The sequence below is a fragment of the Temnothorax curvispinosus genome, unplaced genomic scaffold, assembly GCF_003070985.1.
Source record: "Temnothorax curvispinosus isolate PA1 unplaced genomic scaffold, ASM307098v1 QBEX01013985.1, whole genome shotgun sequence".
NCBI classification, from domain to species: Eukaryota; Metazoa; Arthropoda; class Insecta; order Hymenoptera; family Formicidae; genus Temnothorax; species Temnothorax curvispinosus.
This window is the reverse complement of record NW_020223765.1, coordinates 51,346-67,169: the sequence shown is the minus strand read 5'-3', so window position 1 is coordinate 67,169 and position 15,824 is coordinate 51,346. Positions and strand designations below refer to the sequence as shown.

General features: G+C 45.1%; 1 protein-coding gene across 1 annotated transcript; it reads left to right on the top strand.

The window, feature by feature from the left end:
- Nucleotides 1-967: 967 nt before the first annotated feature.
- On the top strand, nucleotides 968-12,996 carry LOC112464152 (nuclear receptor subfamily 4 group A member 3-like; the record flags this gene model as incomplete). The annotated part of the gene is made up of 3 exons (XM_025030992.1): nucleotides 968-2,030; nucleotides 4,497-4,793; nucleotides 12,182-12,996. Coding segments are annotated over exons 2-3 (866 nt in total), but the record flags the coding sequence as incomplete, so codon positions are not given.
- Between the last annotated feature and the right edge of the window lie 2,828 nt (nucleotides 12,997-15,824).

The following is a 15,824-nucleotide window of genomic DNA, read 5'->3' as shown; positions in this document are numbered from 1 at the left end:
GTCCCGCTTAAGGATCTTCGACCGCGTGTATCCTTCTCAAGTTAGCAAGGCGGCTCGAAGCTGGAACCAGCGAGAGAACGGAAAAGAAAGAGAGAGAGAAAGAGAGAGAGAAGAAGAGGAGGCAGAGGGAAAGAGGGCAGAAGAAAGAGAGAGCCAGAAAGACGGTGGAGCTGAACGAAGAGAAATGATAATGCACGTGTGCGTACACCGCGATCGTCTACGTTCCTCCCGTTACAACTCTCGTCAGGTATCTCTCTCGCAGATGATTGAACGGAGAGAGGGAGATGAAGAAGCGACGCGTTAGAGAGAGATGACTGTAGAAACACGATAATGCCGGGTGGCCAGGATCCCGCCTTGTTGATGATTCGATGTTCTGTTTGTATCTGTGCAACTCGTCGCGGAGACGATAGTTCCGTCCTGGTCACACTCGTCGGCGAGACCCATGAGACCGTCCTTGTCGCGTTAGCTACCTGCGTAACCCCACTGCCGCGCCTCTCCTACCTGCGCCTACAATATCCATCTGTCTTTCTCTCCCTCTCTCTCTATCTCTCTCTCGGCAGTGTCTCTTATCCACTTGTACTTTGCGATCGTCTCGAAGCTCTCACTCTCACCGTCCCTCTCGGGAGAATACGTGGAGCGAAGGAGAGAGAAAAGATGGCTCAGAGGAGCTTGAGAGTCCTCTACCATTCTCTTCATCTCTCTCTCTTTCTCCACCAGAAGTGGGAGGGCAAAGAAACGGTGAACGGAAGAAAGAGAAAGAGAAATAAAAAAAGCAAACGCCGAAGGGAGATAGTCTCGAAGGGAAGGCGTTATGCGGTCCGCAGGTAAACGGAAGAGCGAGAGTGAGGAGAGGAGGACGAGGCTCAGGAGCGAGGGAGGCTGAAAGGCCGTAGACGGAAAACATGCGAATGAGAACGAGTGGGAGAGAGAAAGAGACAGGGGGCAGGAGGTAGAGAGACGCGCGAGCGTGTGTGAGACGCGAATGGAAGGGAGGGGGGGGGATCCGAAGCACGGAGCTAAGAGCGTGATGCTGGGAGGCGGCGGCGGCGACGGCCATATTGCCGTATCTCGAGAGGAAAGAACGATCCGAGACAGCACCGTGAAGCTGCTGGGTTTGGTGGACCAACCCAAAGTTTTAAAGGTTAAAATACTACCTGCTGCTTCAGACGGAGTTTTAGTGAAGCCTAGTCTCTTTTATTAAAAACCTTCGAATTCCGGCAGGATCTTTTGTTTAGTTTATATAGTTCGGTTCCCAAGTTTCCAAGTTTCCGAGTGATTGTATGCGACGGTAACGTGCGCCGTCGTCACCGTTGTCGCGCGCGTGAACGTGCGAGTGTGTGTCAAGCCGGTGCGCGATTATGCGATTGAAAGTATAAACAAGATACGGACAAGTCCAACAGGACCCTAACGAACAAATTCGTAGACGATCGAACAGTACGCTTGAAAGAAACCGAAACCAGTGCAGAACGACCGAATGTGACATTCGAGACTCGGAGAAATGTCAACGTAATAATGTGCGCGTAGTGAATCGCGGTTGTGATATCAGGTGAACAGACGACGTCGCTCAAGGTAGAGCTTCTTACCGAAATATTTCGTAGAACCAACAGCTTCACCGGTGAAGAACGAGAGTCAACCAAGCGAAGAACCGCGGGCCCCCGGCGAAGGGTGCCCCCGAGAGAAGAGTGGTCCCAACATCAACGAATTCACCAAGACGACGGACGCCTCGGTCTATGGAGAAGGTGGTGACACTATCATCCGTTGAGATGTGATCCAGAACATAGGAGGGACACTCAGTAGTTTGTAGTTGGTCCCCACCTCCCCCCCTCTATCACCCCACCACCCCACTAGCCCCCTCGTGACTTCTACCACCTACTCTACCTCCCCCTCTCGTCTCCCCTCGTACACATGCACGTGTGATAAACCACCTCACCGATAAAGCAACCATCACCGGATCAGCCGGACTTTTGATTGCGCCGGCTGCTGTACCGCTCAACGACACTTCTCCCTCCCTTCTATTACGATCCCAATGAGTGAGTATTGTCTTCACATCGTTTTATTACGATAGTCTAGGCCTTACTATAGCGCACGGCTTCGTCAATAGCTGGAGGCTACCTGCGCGATGACGCACAGGTGACGCGCAGGTGACCTACCGATGAGCAAGTGAGGCCCGCGAAGATGTGCGGCCCATGTGAGATTTACCGCGCGATATCTTGCCGGTGAAGTGCTTTGGTTATCCTCTTTTTGGTTATTTGCAGTCGTATGTCGCTTATCAACATTTTAACGCGTTTTACCTTTTACAATATTGCGATACACGCTATGGCTATTAGAGAGATAGCAAGAATTCCTAGATAAATTCTTTACTGAAGATATTTCATAGAAATGTAAGAATAAGCATGCATATATTTGCAGAACTTATTCATGTGACTATACTATTTTTCAGCAAACAGAAAGGCTCATTAATAAATGATTTTTATAATAACACAACTTCGTTTTATTTCATCATTGTACTCGAATTTAAAGCATAAACTAATAGTTAAAATTAACAAAAAAATATATGCATACTCATCGCTACAAATATAATCAGAATCGCAGTTACTTTTTTCATAATTTAATTCTCTTTAGTATTATATAAATATATTTAATACATATATACATGTGAATAAGTTACTTAGAAAATTGTCGTTATTGCATCTTTTTTTTCAGCAACATGCTCTAATCGTTTTACTTAGAAACTATTGAGACATACTTTACACAAATCCTTGCATTTTAAAATTTTACAAAAGTCTACAAAACTTATTTATTATCCCAAATCCAATTTCACTACTCCAGCAAGTGTAGGTCATTCGGCAAAAGCCATACAAAAATTCAAAAGAAAATAATAGACCAATCACCACGGTCAACCATAAGAAAGAAGGTTTTAGAACCAAACTGTAGTTTAAAAATCGTTACGATACGTTATGGTCCATTATGGTACGTTCTTTACGTACCGTACCACAGGTAAAAGAAGTATATCCTTTCGTATTATATTAAATTCCATTTCCGAGGCTCGACGTCCACACCGTACCCAAAGGGAATCATCTGGAAACTCTCACTAGAATCTCTAGAATTTCACTCTCAATACACTTTAACGGCAATTGCAGCCGTTGCAGCTGCGCGCCATGGACGATTCTAACCGGCCGAATCGCGGTCGCCGCGACTGCAACACCGCCGCGATGCACATCGCCGTGATGGCAGGTCTAGAATCTATTGGCGGCAGGTGCAACGCACGATCGAGGCGTCTGGCCTCTGATAGACACATCGCCTTCGCGCGACTCGTCGACAGAGGAAGACGCTTCCTCCTCTTTGTACGACTCGACGGAGTCCTCCGTTCTCCGGAGGCATCGTCCACTGACGCGAGGCGAGGGCGTACAGGTACTTGAAATACAAACGGACCCACGGTGGTGGGTCCAATCTGATGCAGGGTTCCCTTTGAGAATCAGGTTAGACCGGCTCCTCTGAACCTGCTTCTCTGGCTTCTCGTCTCCGGTTCGCGGTTGTATACCGGCCCCGTGCGTACCTACTCCTTCTCCCCGGTCGCCCCAATCTCCTTCTTCCGCGTAGTAGGTAGATACCTACCTACCTACTTCCCGCCGCCACCCTCTTCGACGTATCTCTCTGTTCCTCTCCGTCTCTCTCTCTATCTTTCTAACAACCAGTCTTGTTCCTTCCTCGCGAACATCACCGCGTCTCCATTATTGACGACGCGTGGTCCAAGAAAGAGAAAGAGACAGGAAGCTGGTGAGAGAGAGAGATGGTGAGAACCAGCACCGTCTTGTGTGTTCACTCTCGATGGTCCGGCTTCCTCGTTACGTCTATTATTATACCTGTCTATCCGTCAGAGCAGTGCCCGCGAGCTGAATTCCAGTTTTACGCGCGCGCCCTCCTCCACGCGCGCGCTCACGCGCGCTTACTCCGCCGTAGTAGTAGGAGCAGATGGGCGAGTCGGAGAGAAGAGCAAACCGACTGGTTTTGCTAACCATCCACCTGGACGAGACCGCGCGCGAGGACGTAGAATTCGCGGTGTCAGACTGGTTGACCGACATTCGCGCGGATCCTCGCCCGGCGATAAGTGAATAACGCCGAACCTGCTCGCTCATTCGCGCGCGGGTTCCGGTTTCCCAATCGCGGGAGTACGTGTCCCGCGTGCGTGACGCTTCTCCTTCTCCTGGCGAGCCACGTGGCGAAACCGAGACGCGGATTCTCCGGTTCTGCTTGCTATGCGAGGAAAACATAGGGTTACCTGTTTACACTTGCATTTCACCCTAACAGTCGTCGATTGCCAGTTCATCTCATTCTTTACGCTTACGTTAAATGCACACAATTAGATTACTCGTGAACAGACAAATAGAAGGAAATCTATTTATAACGAGTCATCAGCGGCTGTAAATTATTTAATGTTGAAGATGAATAATATGTCGGTGATAAACCTTAAGCACCTTTCTTTCTATTTCTTGCAGATTTTTACCGCCCGCTGTTCTTCAAACAACGTGCCATACAACCCTCAGCAACCTGTGATATAATACTCGATGCCTAAATATTTACATAGACGTAGACATCTAGTCGAAGACTAGATCAGGCTGAAGGGTTTCACCGTCAAAAGAGAACTGCGAGTCCTAAGACAACGAGAATTCAGCCGACCACGCGTTTTAAGCGGATTTAGCAGTACGAAGAGAGAAAAGAGAAACGGAAGACGGCGCCGGAGAATGTCGACGTGCACCGACGAGGCCGATAATGCACCCTGCACTCTGTCTCCGGTCAGTGACAAACCCTTACTTTCGGATAATAAAACTTAGTGCCAAATATTATTACATGGTACATCTATTATTAAATAAAATTGTCTGATTATGAGAATATTTCCATAAAGTAATGGTGTAAGCTCAATACAGAGGCGAATTAAAATTAGACAATCTTATTTTATGTTAAACGATATACAAAAATTAAATAGGCGACGTAGTCGGCAATTTAAGATCTGTAGAAAATTTATAATTTTTCTGACTAATATTTTATTTTTGTGACATAAATGGAGACTAATTAAACGTCTATTTCTATTCTAATCTTTAAAAGGATTTAAAAAGAATATAAAGAGATGTGTGCGTGTGTTTACTTTTTTATTACGCAAACTCCAAAGATTCCAACACTTCATAACTAAAATAGTAACACAATGACATAATCCACCACATAGATTATCGTTTCATCTACCTGTTCCCTTTTTCTTTTATAAAATCGTGACCTTTTTCCTCACTTATTATTCTTTTACTCGCACCACCTTTCTCTGTTTATCCCGACAGCACCCTGTTGCGCGAAATAATGAGGGTAGACCGCTGGATTATTAACAATCATGAAGAGATTTTTTGAGAAAAGTCCCGAGACGCCAAGATTTCTGAATGATGTACGAGTCTGTATACGAAACGAAAATCGGCTTTTAATGACTTAAGGTCTTTGTGGATTTTTGATTTTACGGTTTAAAAGCGAGCATTGAACACCTCGAAAATACAAAATTCTTTGAAAATAGTATGGATCAGAAAGAATTAGCTTTAAAATCAATTTAAAGTTAAAAAAAATTTTTTTGCGAAATTTTTCCTAAAAGAAACAATGATAAACCGAGTATTCTAAAGTACTATATTCGTATTTTATTATTCAATTTACTTGTTTTAAATTGCTAAGATTTCTGTTATAGCCGGCGTTTCATTAATAACGCGAAATCTTTTATAGTTCGAATTCCTCAATAATAGAAATCTGTTGAACAACTGTTTAAAAAATTTGATACGGTTTTTGCTTTTGATTGTAATATTTTATGATACAAGCTCATTTCCGATGCAATAAGACAACTTTCGAAAGCAGAAGAGCGTGTGCGTTTTCATGAAAATTTAATTCAAATCGCCGCGGGTAGCTTCGAGTTTTTGTAACTTCAAAGAGCCTCCGTCGTACGAAAGTGAAATGCATTGATCAACCCCATTACTCGCGATACGACGCTCTACAATGAGAAGCATGAGTATGGCACGTAAGCCGTTCTCCAAGAATCTTAATAGCTCGACGGGTTATGGATAAATCCCCGCGGGCACATTATGGGCCTATTTTGGCCCGGATTGCGTGTGATTTGCGGCCTCTATGACGCAGATTGAATATTTTAAAACTAAAGAGCGTCCAGCTTCTCGACTTGTGTTGTTTTATCCGACTATAAAAAGAATATAAAGATCGCAATTAAACGATACAGCAACTTAAAAATTGACCAATAAAACAAAACTTCTTCTTTCTCTTCCCTTCTCTCTCCAATAAGATAATCCTAATTATAAAGATGAAAAAGATAGCCACGCAATGATTTGTGTAATATTATTATTGCGCCAATAATGTGCAAATAGCACAAAAAATCAGGAAAAAAAGTTTTTGCAGTAAGATAAAACGTTTAAGCGAGGAAAATCACGAGGATTTAAGATACCATCAGTGGACACTATACGAAGATTAATAAAAAAGTCATTTGCATTTTGCTCTCCTTAAACGTCGCGTGTAAATATGCGCGCATAAATCTCGTAGAAAGACGAAAATAAGGACGACCCGTTTGGCACCTGCGGCTGGCGCCTTTTAATACGCCGGTTAAATCTGTTTACGACAAGCATCGCAAGTGCACAAGCATACCGGGTGTTCAAGTAGCCGTGTAAATATTATCGCGCTTCCGGATCGAAAAAGAGAACGTGCGCTTCTTCATCGGTGACGTGAATGCCCGCGTCTGTTTTCCGTTATTTGTGGATTTATATATACGCGCCGATGTCTCTGCGGAGACTTCGACATCCTCACATCGTAGACGCGAACGATACGTTAATCGTCCATTCGTCTCTTCGTATACGTGATGGGATCTCTACCTATCTACCTGCGGACAGGACTGGACGAAGGAAGAGATTCGCTGTGCGCAGTGATGACTCTTCAGATTTCTCGTACCTGATGGCCAAACGAAGGGAACCCTCGTCGATGATCGCGCCGTTCATTATGGAGATAAGAAGTAAAGGCTCTTTAATAGAATTCCGAGCGACTGGTCATTTTGTATCTTCATTAACTTTTTCGTTAACCGATTCATTATTGCATGGTAGGTAAAAGAAAAAAAAAGAGAGACAAGGAAAGTCCCTGTAATTGGCGCACGCAAATCTTTTCTCGATTCAAATGACTCATACCAATCACAAAAACGAGATTGAAAGCGTGCAAGAAAAATGTATCGAAAATAAGCATGCGCACACACACACGCACACACACACCGGCGCGCCGAAATATTTTGCTTGCGAAATAAACTCGCGGCAAAAAGGGGAGCGCCTGATGAATGGATGATAAGCGATAACCAGCGATGACGTTAATTAAATAAGCCGTGCGCGCGGAACGCGCGCAAGATTAATAAACTTAAGCCAGATATTTTGATCCTCCGCGTATATCAGTCGTTTGCGAAATACTCAATATCTAAGTTATATAAAAGATTGGAGTACAGCTGCGGCAATGTTATTCGAGCCGCGTCACTGTACGATTATCGAAGGCGATAAAACGAGCCATATCGGGACATTCGATGAACACTGAACAGTATAATGCAAGAGAAAAATTTCACTGAAACTACGATCGCTGTAATTTTTGTCGCAATTAACGCACTGAAGTTAAGACTGGCGTTTCTTACGCGTGCAACTGAGAGCATTAACATCATAAAGTAGTGGAAAAAAAAGTTGCTTTACGAGCTGTTGTCTAGACGCATCACGATAGCACAAACGACACAGTCTGCAGCTCGCGGTTTAAAAGTCTCGACTCTTTATCGTTTTCTGGAAAGAAAATATCTTTACGCTTGTTGGATTTTTAATTTATTCTGAGTCTATCAAGTTTTATTTGTTAATTCAGTTAACGGTTGATGAATCACTAACGGAACGCCAATGTATTGTAAGTATTGTAACCCGAAGACCAATAGATATCAGCAATCCTCGCTAGAGGTAATGCAACGAGCGATAATGTTTACGATTATAAAAAGCGAATCGTTAGGATATTCCGGCCGTTACGGCAAACGGACGAGGAATCGTACCCCTAAGACACGTACGTGTATACCGCGAAAGAAAAGCATCTAACGATTCCACGTATCTACATCCGCGTTGCACGCAGCTGCGTACCGCGTCGCGATCGGCAATAACTGCACGTTGCAAGGGGGATGTATACGCGCGCGAATCGCAGCCTACGGCGCGGCGGACGGGTAAGAAACGAGAAAGACGTTCGAGTATCCGCGAGTTTTAGCCATGGACGGACGGACGGGGGCCATTCGACCGACAGACACGTTGGACTACTGTCCGGCATGAACTCTCACGAGCGCAGAGACCGGCCGGCCAATTAACTGTTATTATGAAGGACTTCTTGCGTGTAAAGAGGACGCGCAGCATCCTAAACGAGCTGACCGCGCGACGGCGATCCGTAGGATTCGCGGTAGTCATTTCGAGCTACTCGCGAAATCGCGATCGTTTGTCTTGTTCGGAAGTTTTGTCGCGATTGGATAACATTCGGGCGATACGTGAGAAACGGCCGTCCTTGTTTCTTGTGTAAAATAAATTTAATGATAGCGTTTCTCGTTATCATTAAAGGACGAGTGATACAATTGTAAAAATGTAGGTACGTATAAAAAAAATTTCGTTGTTGTTCTTATTCAGATCGTGATGTACCTATAGCTAACAGTTCAATAAACTCAGATTTAATCGTATCGTTTAAATAAATCATCTTTAATGAATTACTCCAATCGCGCTACAAGATGCTGATCAACGAATTAGATCAACGGATTCGTGTAATGACAGATTAAATGTAAGTCGATAAATACAGCGATAACTTGCAAGGCAATACCGGGGGATCGTAAAATATCTATACTTTTACGCTGGACGTCCGCTGCCATTTACATCTCCGTTGTTGGTTGTCCGTACGCGAAACGCAATAAAAACGAATAGATACACGCGCGGTTCCGGTTCCAGCGGATCACCGTTGAACGGGGGGCTGCGCGTTCGATCCCGCTTGCCTTGCGAGCGCGATAAATTTCATCGACTGACGTGGGATTAGATTTCGAATGAAGTCGGTACACGGCCGAGTATTCGCATCGCGGAGTACTTAATGTCGTGTAACGACCGCGGGAGGTTCGTGTCGCGGTCGCGGACTCGCCGCGGGTCGGGCTGATTAATTGTCCCCACAGCCGGCGTATCTGGGACCCCTTGACACCGCCGATGGAGCGTGTCGCGGCGGTGCGATGTCAAGGATAGCGCCTCAGTAGCTCGACGACTTTAAGTAATGAATCCGCAGAGATTCCTAACGACATCGGGGAATTACGGGGAAACGCGCGTCGCGGCGCGCGGCGGTCGAAATTCGCGAAACCGCAAAACCGCTCGCGGCGAGTTGACGTTTTTATGACGTTCGCGCGATTACCGTTACATCAAAACCGTTTCGTCCATTAGACGCTCACGACACAATGCCTGATGTCTATGAGTCTTGTTTTTAAGACCTATAAAGAATTTACTGGCACGGTAAAATATGAAAATAAAATTGAGTTATAACGCTCCTCATATTTCTGCATGGTTCTTAAAAACGTCGATATTTCGAGAAGAATTAGCAATAAATAATAAGATAAAAGCATATTGTACCATTACAAGAAAATTTTAGATATTAACGATTAATAAAACATACATAGGTGTGTGGTCACACACGTTTTTTATTTAATAATACAATAGTTATTTATGTTCAAATAAAAGTGTCCATCGGTATTGTGCTGATATCAGAGATGCAATGAGAATTTATACAATATCTGTAATTACATTACGTAATCGGAATTAACGTTAATACGATGCATTTAATTTAAAATTATGCATATGCAGATAAAATATACGAATAACGTAAGCGTAGTTAAGAAAAGCCTCCAAAAAATAAAATCATAAAGCAGTTCTGCGCGTAAAAAGCAGGCAAAAGGCGTAAAATTACGATGTTATTAATAATAAGTTTGTCACATCTGTACGGCAGAAAGTCATAATCGCGAGATAAACATTGTTACCTTGGCTCGTGGAGACACGTGTGGTCTATTCAGAGAGCTCGCGTTCGTCCATTAACGATTTTACCCGTACCTACCAACCGTATTTCATCGTGCTAATCCTCGCGCTTAATCGTAGAATCGCGATTATTCATCAGCGGGTGAATTTACGACGGTCAACACGAGGAAATATAGGAACCGGTGACACTCGGGATTAAGTCCCGCGCACACCGTAGAAAATGAGCAAAGGGGGGAAAAAAGATACTTTCCGAGGAGACGAGGAGACAGAGAAAGAGAGGAAAAAGAGTGTATTTTTGTGCTTAGGCTAACGGCGTGCGTAATTCATGCGCACCTCCACGCGCGAGGTGCCTGAGCACTAAGAGGATGATTCATAATATTGTTAATTATGTTAATTGACGGAACCCATCGCTGCGACTGCAGGCTGCTGCAATATGCACGGGCCTTAATAGCATTGCCACGTCGCTCGCTGTCACGTTACGAATGATGCCGCGGTGACTGTGTGGCATCGGGCAGCTCTCGAGGTCTCGGAGGTTTTGCCAGGAAAAAAGAAAAGAAAGGAGAGAGAAAGAGAAGGAAAGAGAGAGAGAGAGACTTCGCGCCATAACTTATGTTACTGGCTAGAAAGCATGATAATCCGGCGACACGTGGGAAATTCCAAACGACGTCATTACTGTACCGTATTCTTATTCATGCGGGTCGCAGGGGTTCCCGTGCGCGCCAACTTCGGGAATACTAGGATATAAGTGCATCAGTAAAGTGACCGTCGCCGTTTAACTGACCATTAAGTATACTTATGTAGGATATCTGTTTTACGAGTAATATATTTCCAGTAATGGTTTCAGTAAAATCTAAAGAGACTTCCCTTCGCACGACGTTCGACCACTAAAACTTCACTAAAACTCTCGCAGGGAATCTGATGTATATTTTTGCAATTTTATCGAACATTAACCCGTAAAGAAAATATCTCCCAGACACATTGGAATATTATTTCGTACGATAATAAATGTGTAACGAAGGGAATATTTTTATTCGGGAGAAAAGAAAATGAAATTATTCAACCGGTAATCTGCCGGTGCGTCTAACTTAATTCGTGGCTCACCTTTCCGCGTGACTGTCTTTCGGAGAGCTCTCGGTGAAAACGTATCACGTAACGCGCGAACTTCGGGGGGATAATATAAATCGCGGCAAATAAAACGCTCGTAGAGGCAATTAAGTAATACCGATGTCGCGCGAGACTGAATTACTAGCTTCTCTCGGAAATGAAAGCTACCATTGCCAATCCTTCCTGAATATCGTGACGAAAACGGCCGACAGCCTCGCGATGGCGATCGTCTCTCGTGGTAAGCCGTGAGTGGACCTAGATCCTGCCCGTATGATCGTTTGATCTTTGAATACACTGTAAGAATTTCTCGGCGCGCGTGTTACAGGCAACGAGCGTACGGACGATTAATTATGACGAGGAAGATGTCTGACAGTACGAAATGCCTCGCGCTTCGGACCGCGCGCGAAGATATTAATATAATTTCTATCGCGGAGTTATTATAGCGTTCGAAAATGTTGTAGACTGTTGCAACATACGCATGGCGTTGCCCAGGACTCCGAGCGCGCTCGGGCGTATAAATCCCAATGTCGTAAACCACGCGCCTGTTAATGGCGATTAATAAATTAACGCCGGCCGCGCGCTGTGTTTTAATTCCGTTACCATTGTATTGGTAAATAATCTAGCCTGTGCCCATACGACCGATGACAAACGCGCTATTTCGGTAAAAAGAAAAAAACGGAGCGCGATTGGTATTGTGCAAAGATCAAGGTGTCTCGTTGTTAATACTCGATGTAATGCGACCATAATACCTCCGCTCGATTATGGAGCATGATTTCACAATAGCGTTCTTTTCTTTTATTTTAATCTGGCGCGATAAAAAAATTAATGCTATAAATACATCTATCGTGATACTGAAATCGTTATATACGATCGTTGCACGTAGAACATTGGAATAATATCTCGACCAACAATCGTGATTATGCATCCAACCGTCTATTCGACAAATCGAAATGGTGATATTGCAGTCGTTGCGATAACGCCGCGACAATGACCCTACCTATCTACGTTTACAGGTGCAGGAGGCACCAGTCTCGCCGGCGTCCTCCTCTCTGAGCAACCAAAATCAAAACGAGAGCGAGCAGGTCCTGCTGGCGACCATGCAGCCGGTGAACGTGCTCGATCTGCACGAACCACCGGCCGTGCACACGCTCCACCACAAGTACCATCATCACCATCGTCACCATCACCATCACCATCATCATCACCATCAGCAACAGCAGCAGCAACATATCCAGGACAACGATTCGGATGACGTGCAGCAACGTGCCGCGGCCGCGGACGACCCTGACGGCCGCGTGACTCCCGACGCCGAGGCGGCCGCCGCCGCCGCTGCCGCGGGCAACAACGCGCTCGGCGTCGGCGAGCACAAGATGATCGACCTGATCTACAACGACGGGCAGAAAACGGTCATGTATACCCACGACAAGGAGATCATCTACGAGAACGAGCACGCGGACCGCGTGCAGGTGGTCGAGTACCCGCCGCCACCGCCGTCACCGTCGCCGCCGTCGGCCGGCGTCACGCGGACGACGGGCCTGCTGCCACCGACCTGCGTCACTCCGAGATCCGCCGCCACGGCTGCCGCCGCGACCGCCCTGCATCTGCACCACTATCCGCAGCTGCAGTTGCAGCACGAGGACGACCTGCCGCCGACGGTGCGCCACGCCGTCAACGCGACCGTGCCGAATTGCGGCGCCGCGACAACCACGACGACGGTGCTCGTGCTGTCGGAGCTCGTCGCGGCCGATCCGGCTACCGCCGGTGCAGCTGCAGCCGCGCAACAACTGACACTCACCGCCGCCGCTGCCGCAGCGTCCTTTCGCGCTGGGTAAGTCACGCTTTTCCGCTACGTTTCTCGAATTTTCCTCCTATCCGCTCGACTTGTTCGCCAACCGATCTTTCGATCTCGCATGCTGCTGTCCTCTCACTCTCAGATTCAGATAACCTGAATCAATACGACTGTTCTTACAAAGTAAAAAGTATACGCCTGCATCATAGATTCCGCGAAATCATTAAATATTTATATCATACAATGCTAAACAGCAGGCTATTGACTTGATTGAGGGATTAATCGGAATGATGCCAGTGTAAACAGAATTTTTACCTAATGGAAAGGAGAAGCGTATATATGATAACATAATTTAGCAAAGAATTTTCGTATTATATATCATCTCGTAGCCTGATTTATTCGAAAATTTCTTGAATAATCATGTGCGATTGAGTATTATATGTTTACGTCGCAAGTCCCACGCGCATATTTCACATATATAATTAAATCTATCCGTGTCACTGTCGTTGTGAATGACGGTGTATTCGAGACAGGTTGTAATTCATCCTTTCTTTGATTATTGACTCACAATGCCTCTTGCGGTTTGTTCTATCCGTATAGCAGATGCGACCGCAACGTTACGAACGAAAGTCGGTGTGGGAACTTCGCTGTTAATGTTTTTCATTAACACGTATCTTCGGTATGTTCACAAAGTGTGTCAAAAATATTGCTATGTACTGTGACTACATACGTTCGCGCATGAGATTAGGAATATATTATGTTGCAATGCAAACTGATTGATATCGTGTCACTAGTTGCGCTATAAAGATAACAGCAAGTAAAAAAGATTAATGAGAATGAATCACGTTTGTTTGTAACGTTGCGAAAGGCATTGGGAGAGAAAAAGGCGTGATTGCCGGATACGCATACTTTCCTTCTGTCTCGAGATTGCCTGGGGATACGCAAAGTGATAATATATTAAAACGAGAGGAGGACCCGAAGAGACGCGGCAAAGGTCATAACGAAAAAATGGAGGGATAAGCTAAATGTCAGCTTCGGAGCTTGTTACAGGCTCACAAATGAATGTAGAGATTCAGTGCTTCGTTAGCGCCTGTATTTACGAGAGTGCGACCGAAACGAGAGTAATAATTGCGAACTTTTACGAGTTACGCGCAAAGCGATTCCATTTCCATTCGTAAAGGAACTGGAAGGTCGGAAACTTACAGAAGTAATTCAACCTATTCTTGAAAATAAGCACGTGTGATTAGATTATGTCCATTTCTACCAATGTAGATTAACTTTAATCGCGGTTTAACTTACTCTTTTCATTTTTTTTCTAGTTCCTAAAATTAGCAAAAAATAAACGGTAAGTTTAAATCAAGATCAAAGTTAATCTGCATTGGTAGAAACGGATATTAAACATTTATTTGGTTCAATCGAGATTAAACACTTATTCGGTGCTAGCCAACGGTAAGACTGGCTAATTTTTTTCCCAGAAGCACAGATAAATCATCGGGGCGATCTGATAAAGCCAATGACGTCTTTACATTAAAAAACCGCCTTAGTGAATAACGATCAATAATTTTTCTTTTTATTGAATTTATTAGCGAATTATCGCAAACAGGTTGTTTACACGGACGGTAGCGCAGACGTCACAGAAAGAATCGGAACGGGAGTACATATAGCGTTCGAGGAGCGGGGTGCGCTATCTGGCGTATGTATCAGCGTCGACAATTAACAATCATTGCACGCACTTAGCCGCGAGCGGCGCGGATAAGTCACGTTGCTACGTAGAATTTATTATTATGACGAAGACTCTACCATCTCGCGCGCGTATGTGCGCGTACAGCTTGCTACGCGAGAGCGCGCGAGTTACGCGCGCCGCGGCGATCGCCGCCGATCGCAAACCGTTCTCCACACGCGGAGAATATCGGCGAGCCAATAATCATTAACCACGCACGCACACCGGCGCGCGCCACCTTGCACTTTTGCAATAAATAAAAATCAGCCGCAATTAATCGGCGTGAGATATGCACGCGGGAGACCTTGGATGCCACGAAAGAAAAACCGCGCCACTTCTCCGCGACCGCTTATTTTTTCGCTTACCCCGTTATTACGAAGCGAGGCGTGTTGGCCGGTACGCTCTCCCGCCGAATTCCGTCGTTTTCAAGTGAGACTCTTTCTCGCGGGACCGTTCGCCAAACGAGCGACCGCTGTTTTCTCCCTCCCATTTTTTTTTCTCCTTTCACGCTTCCTCGCCTTTCCATTTTTCGTCGGAATATATGGTTGGACGCATACAGATTGAAATATTCGGCCGACTCATTCCTGAGAAATGGCGACTGCCTCTCTCGCTGAGAGGTGCCTCCATAGTGATCTTCGAAAATTCAAGTTCCCTTTCACTTCGCACCTTCAGACGCGTCACCGTGAGTTTCGACAACAATCGAGGTGTAGCAGAAAAAGAAAAAGGAGACCTTGAAAAGATATCGTATGTACAATTCACTCGCATTTTTCGAACATATGATTCTCTTCCGTGATATCAGTGGATCTTGACGTAATGTTCGCGAAGAATTGAACCTGTTAAATTTATTACAGCTCTACGAAATAAGAAAATATATTTGTTCTTGCTATTGTAATACCTATCGAGGAACAAAATTTTTCAGAAATCTCGTAAAAATACTTAATTTTTCTATGCTCATCCCTCCAGCAACACAGTAAATAATTGATAACAAATAATTTCCTGCGTAACAAAGAAAATATTCCGAGTTGAATTCTTTCGTTCTCCGCGGTCGAATAAGGCGAACAAGAAAAAGGCCCCTAGAGGGCCTTCTCTGCTATTCTCTTTTGTCTAGTCCTCCACGATCAGAACGTAGCGCGCAAAAAAGAATCCC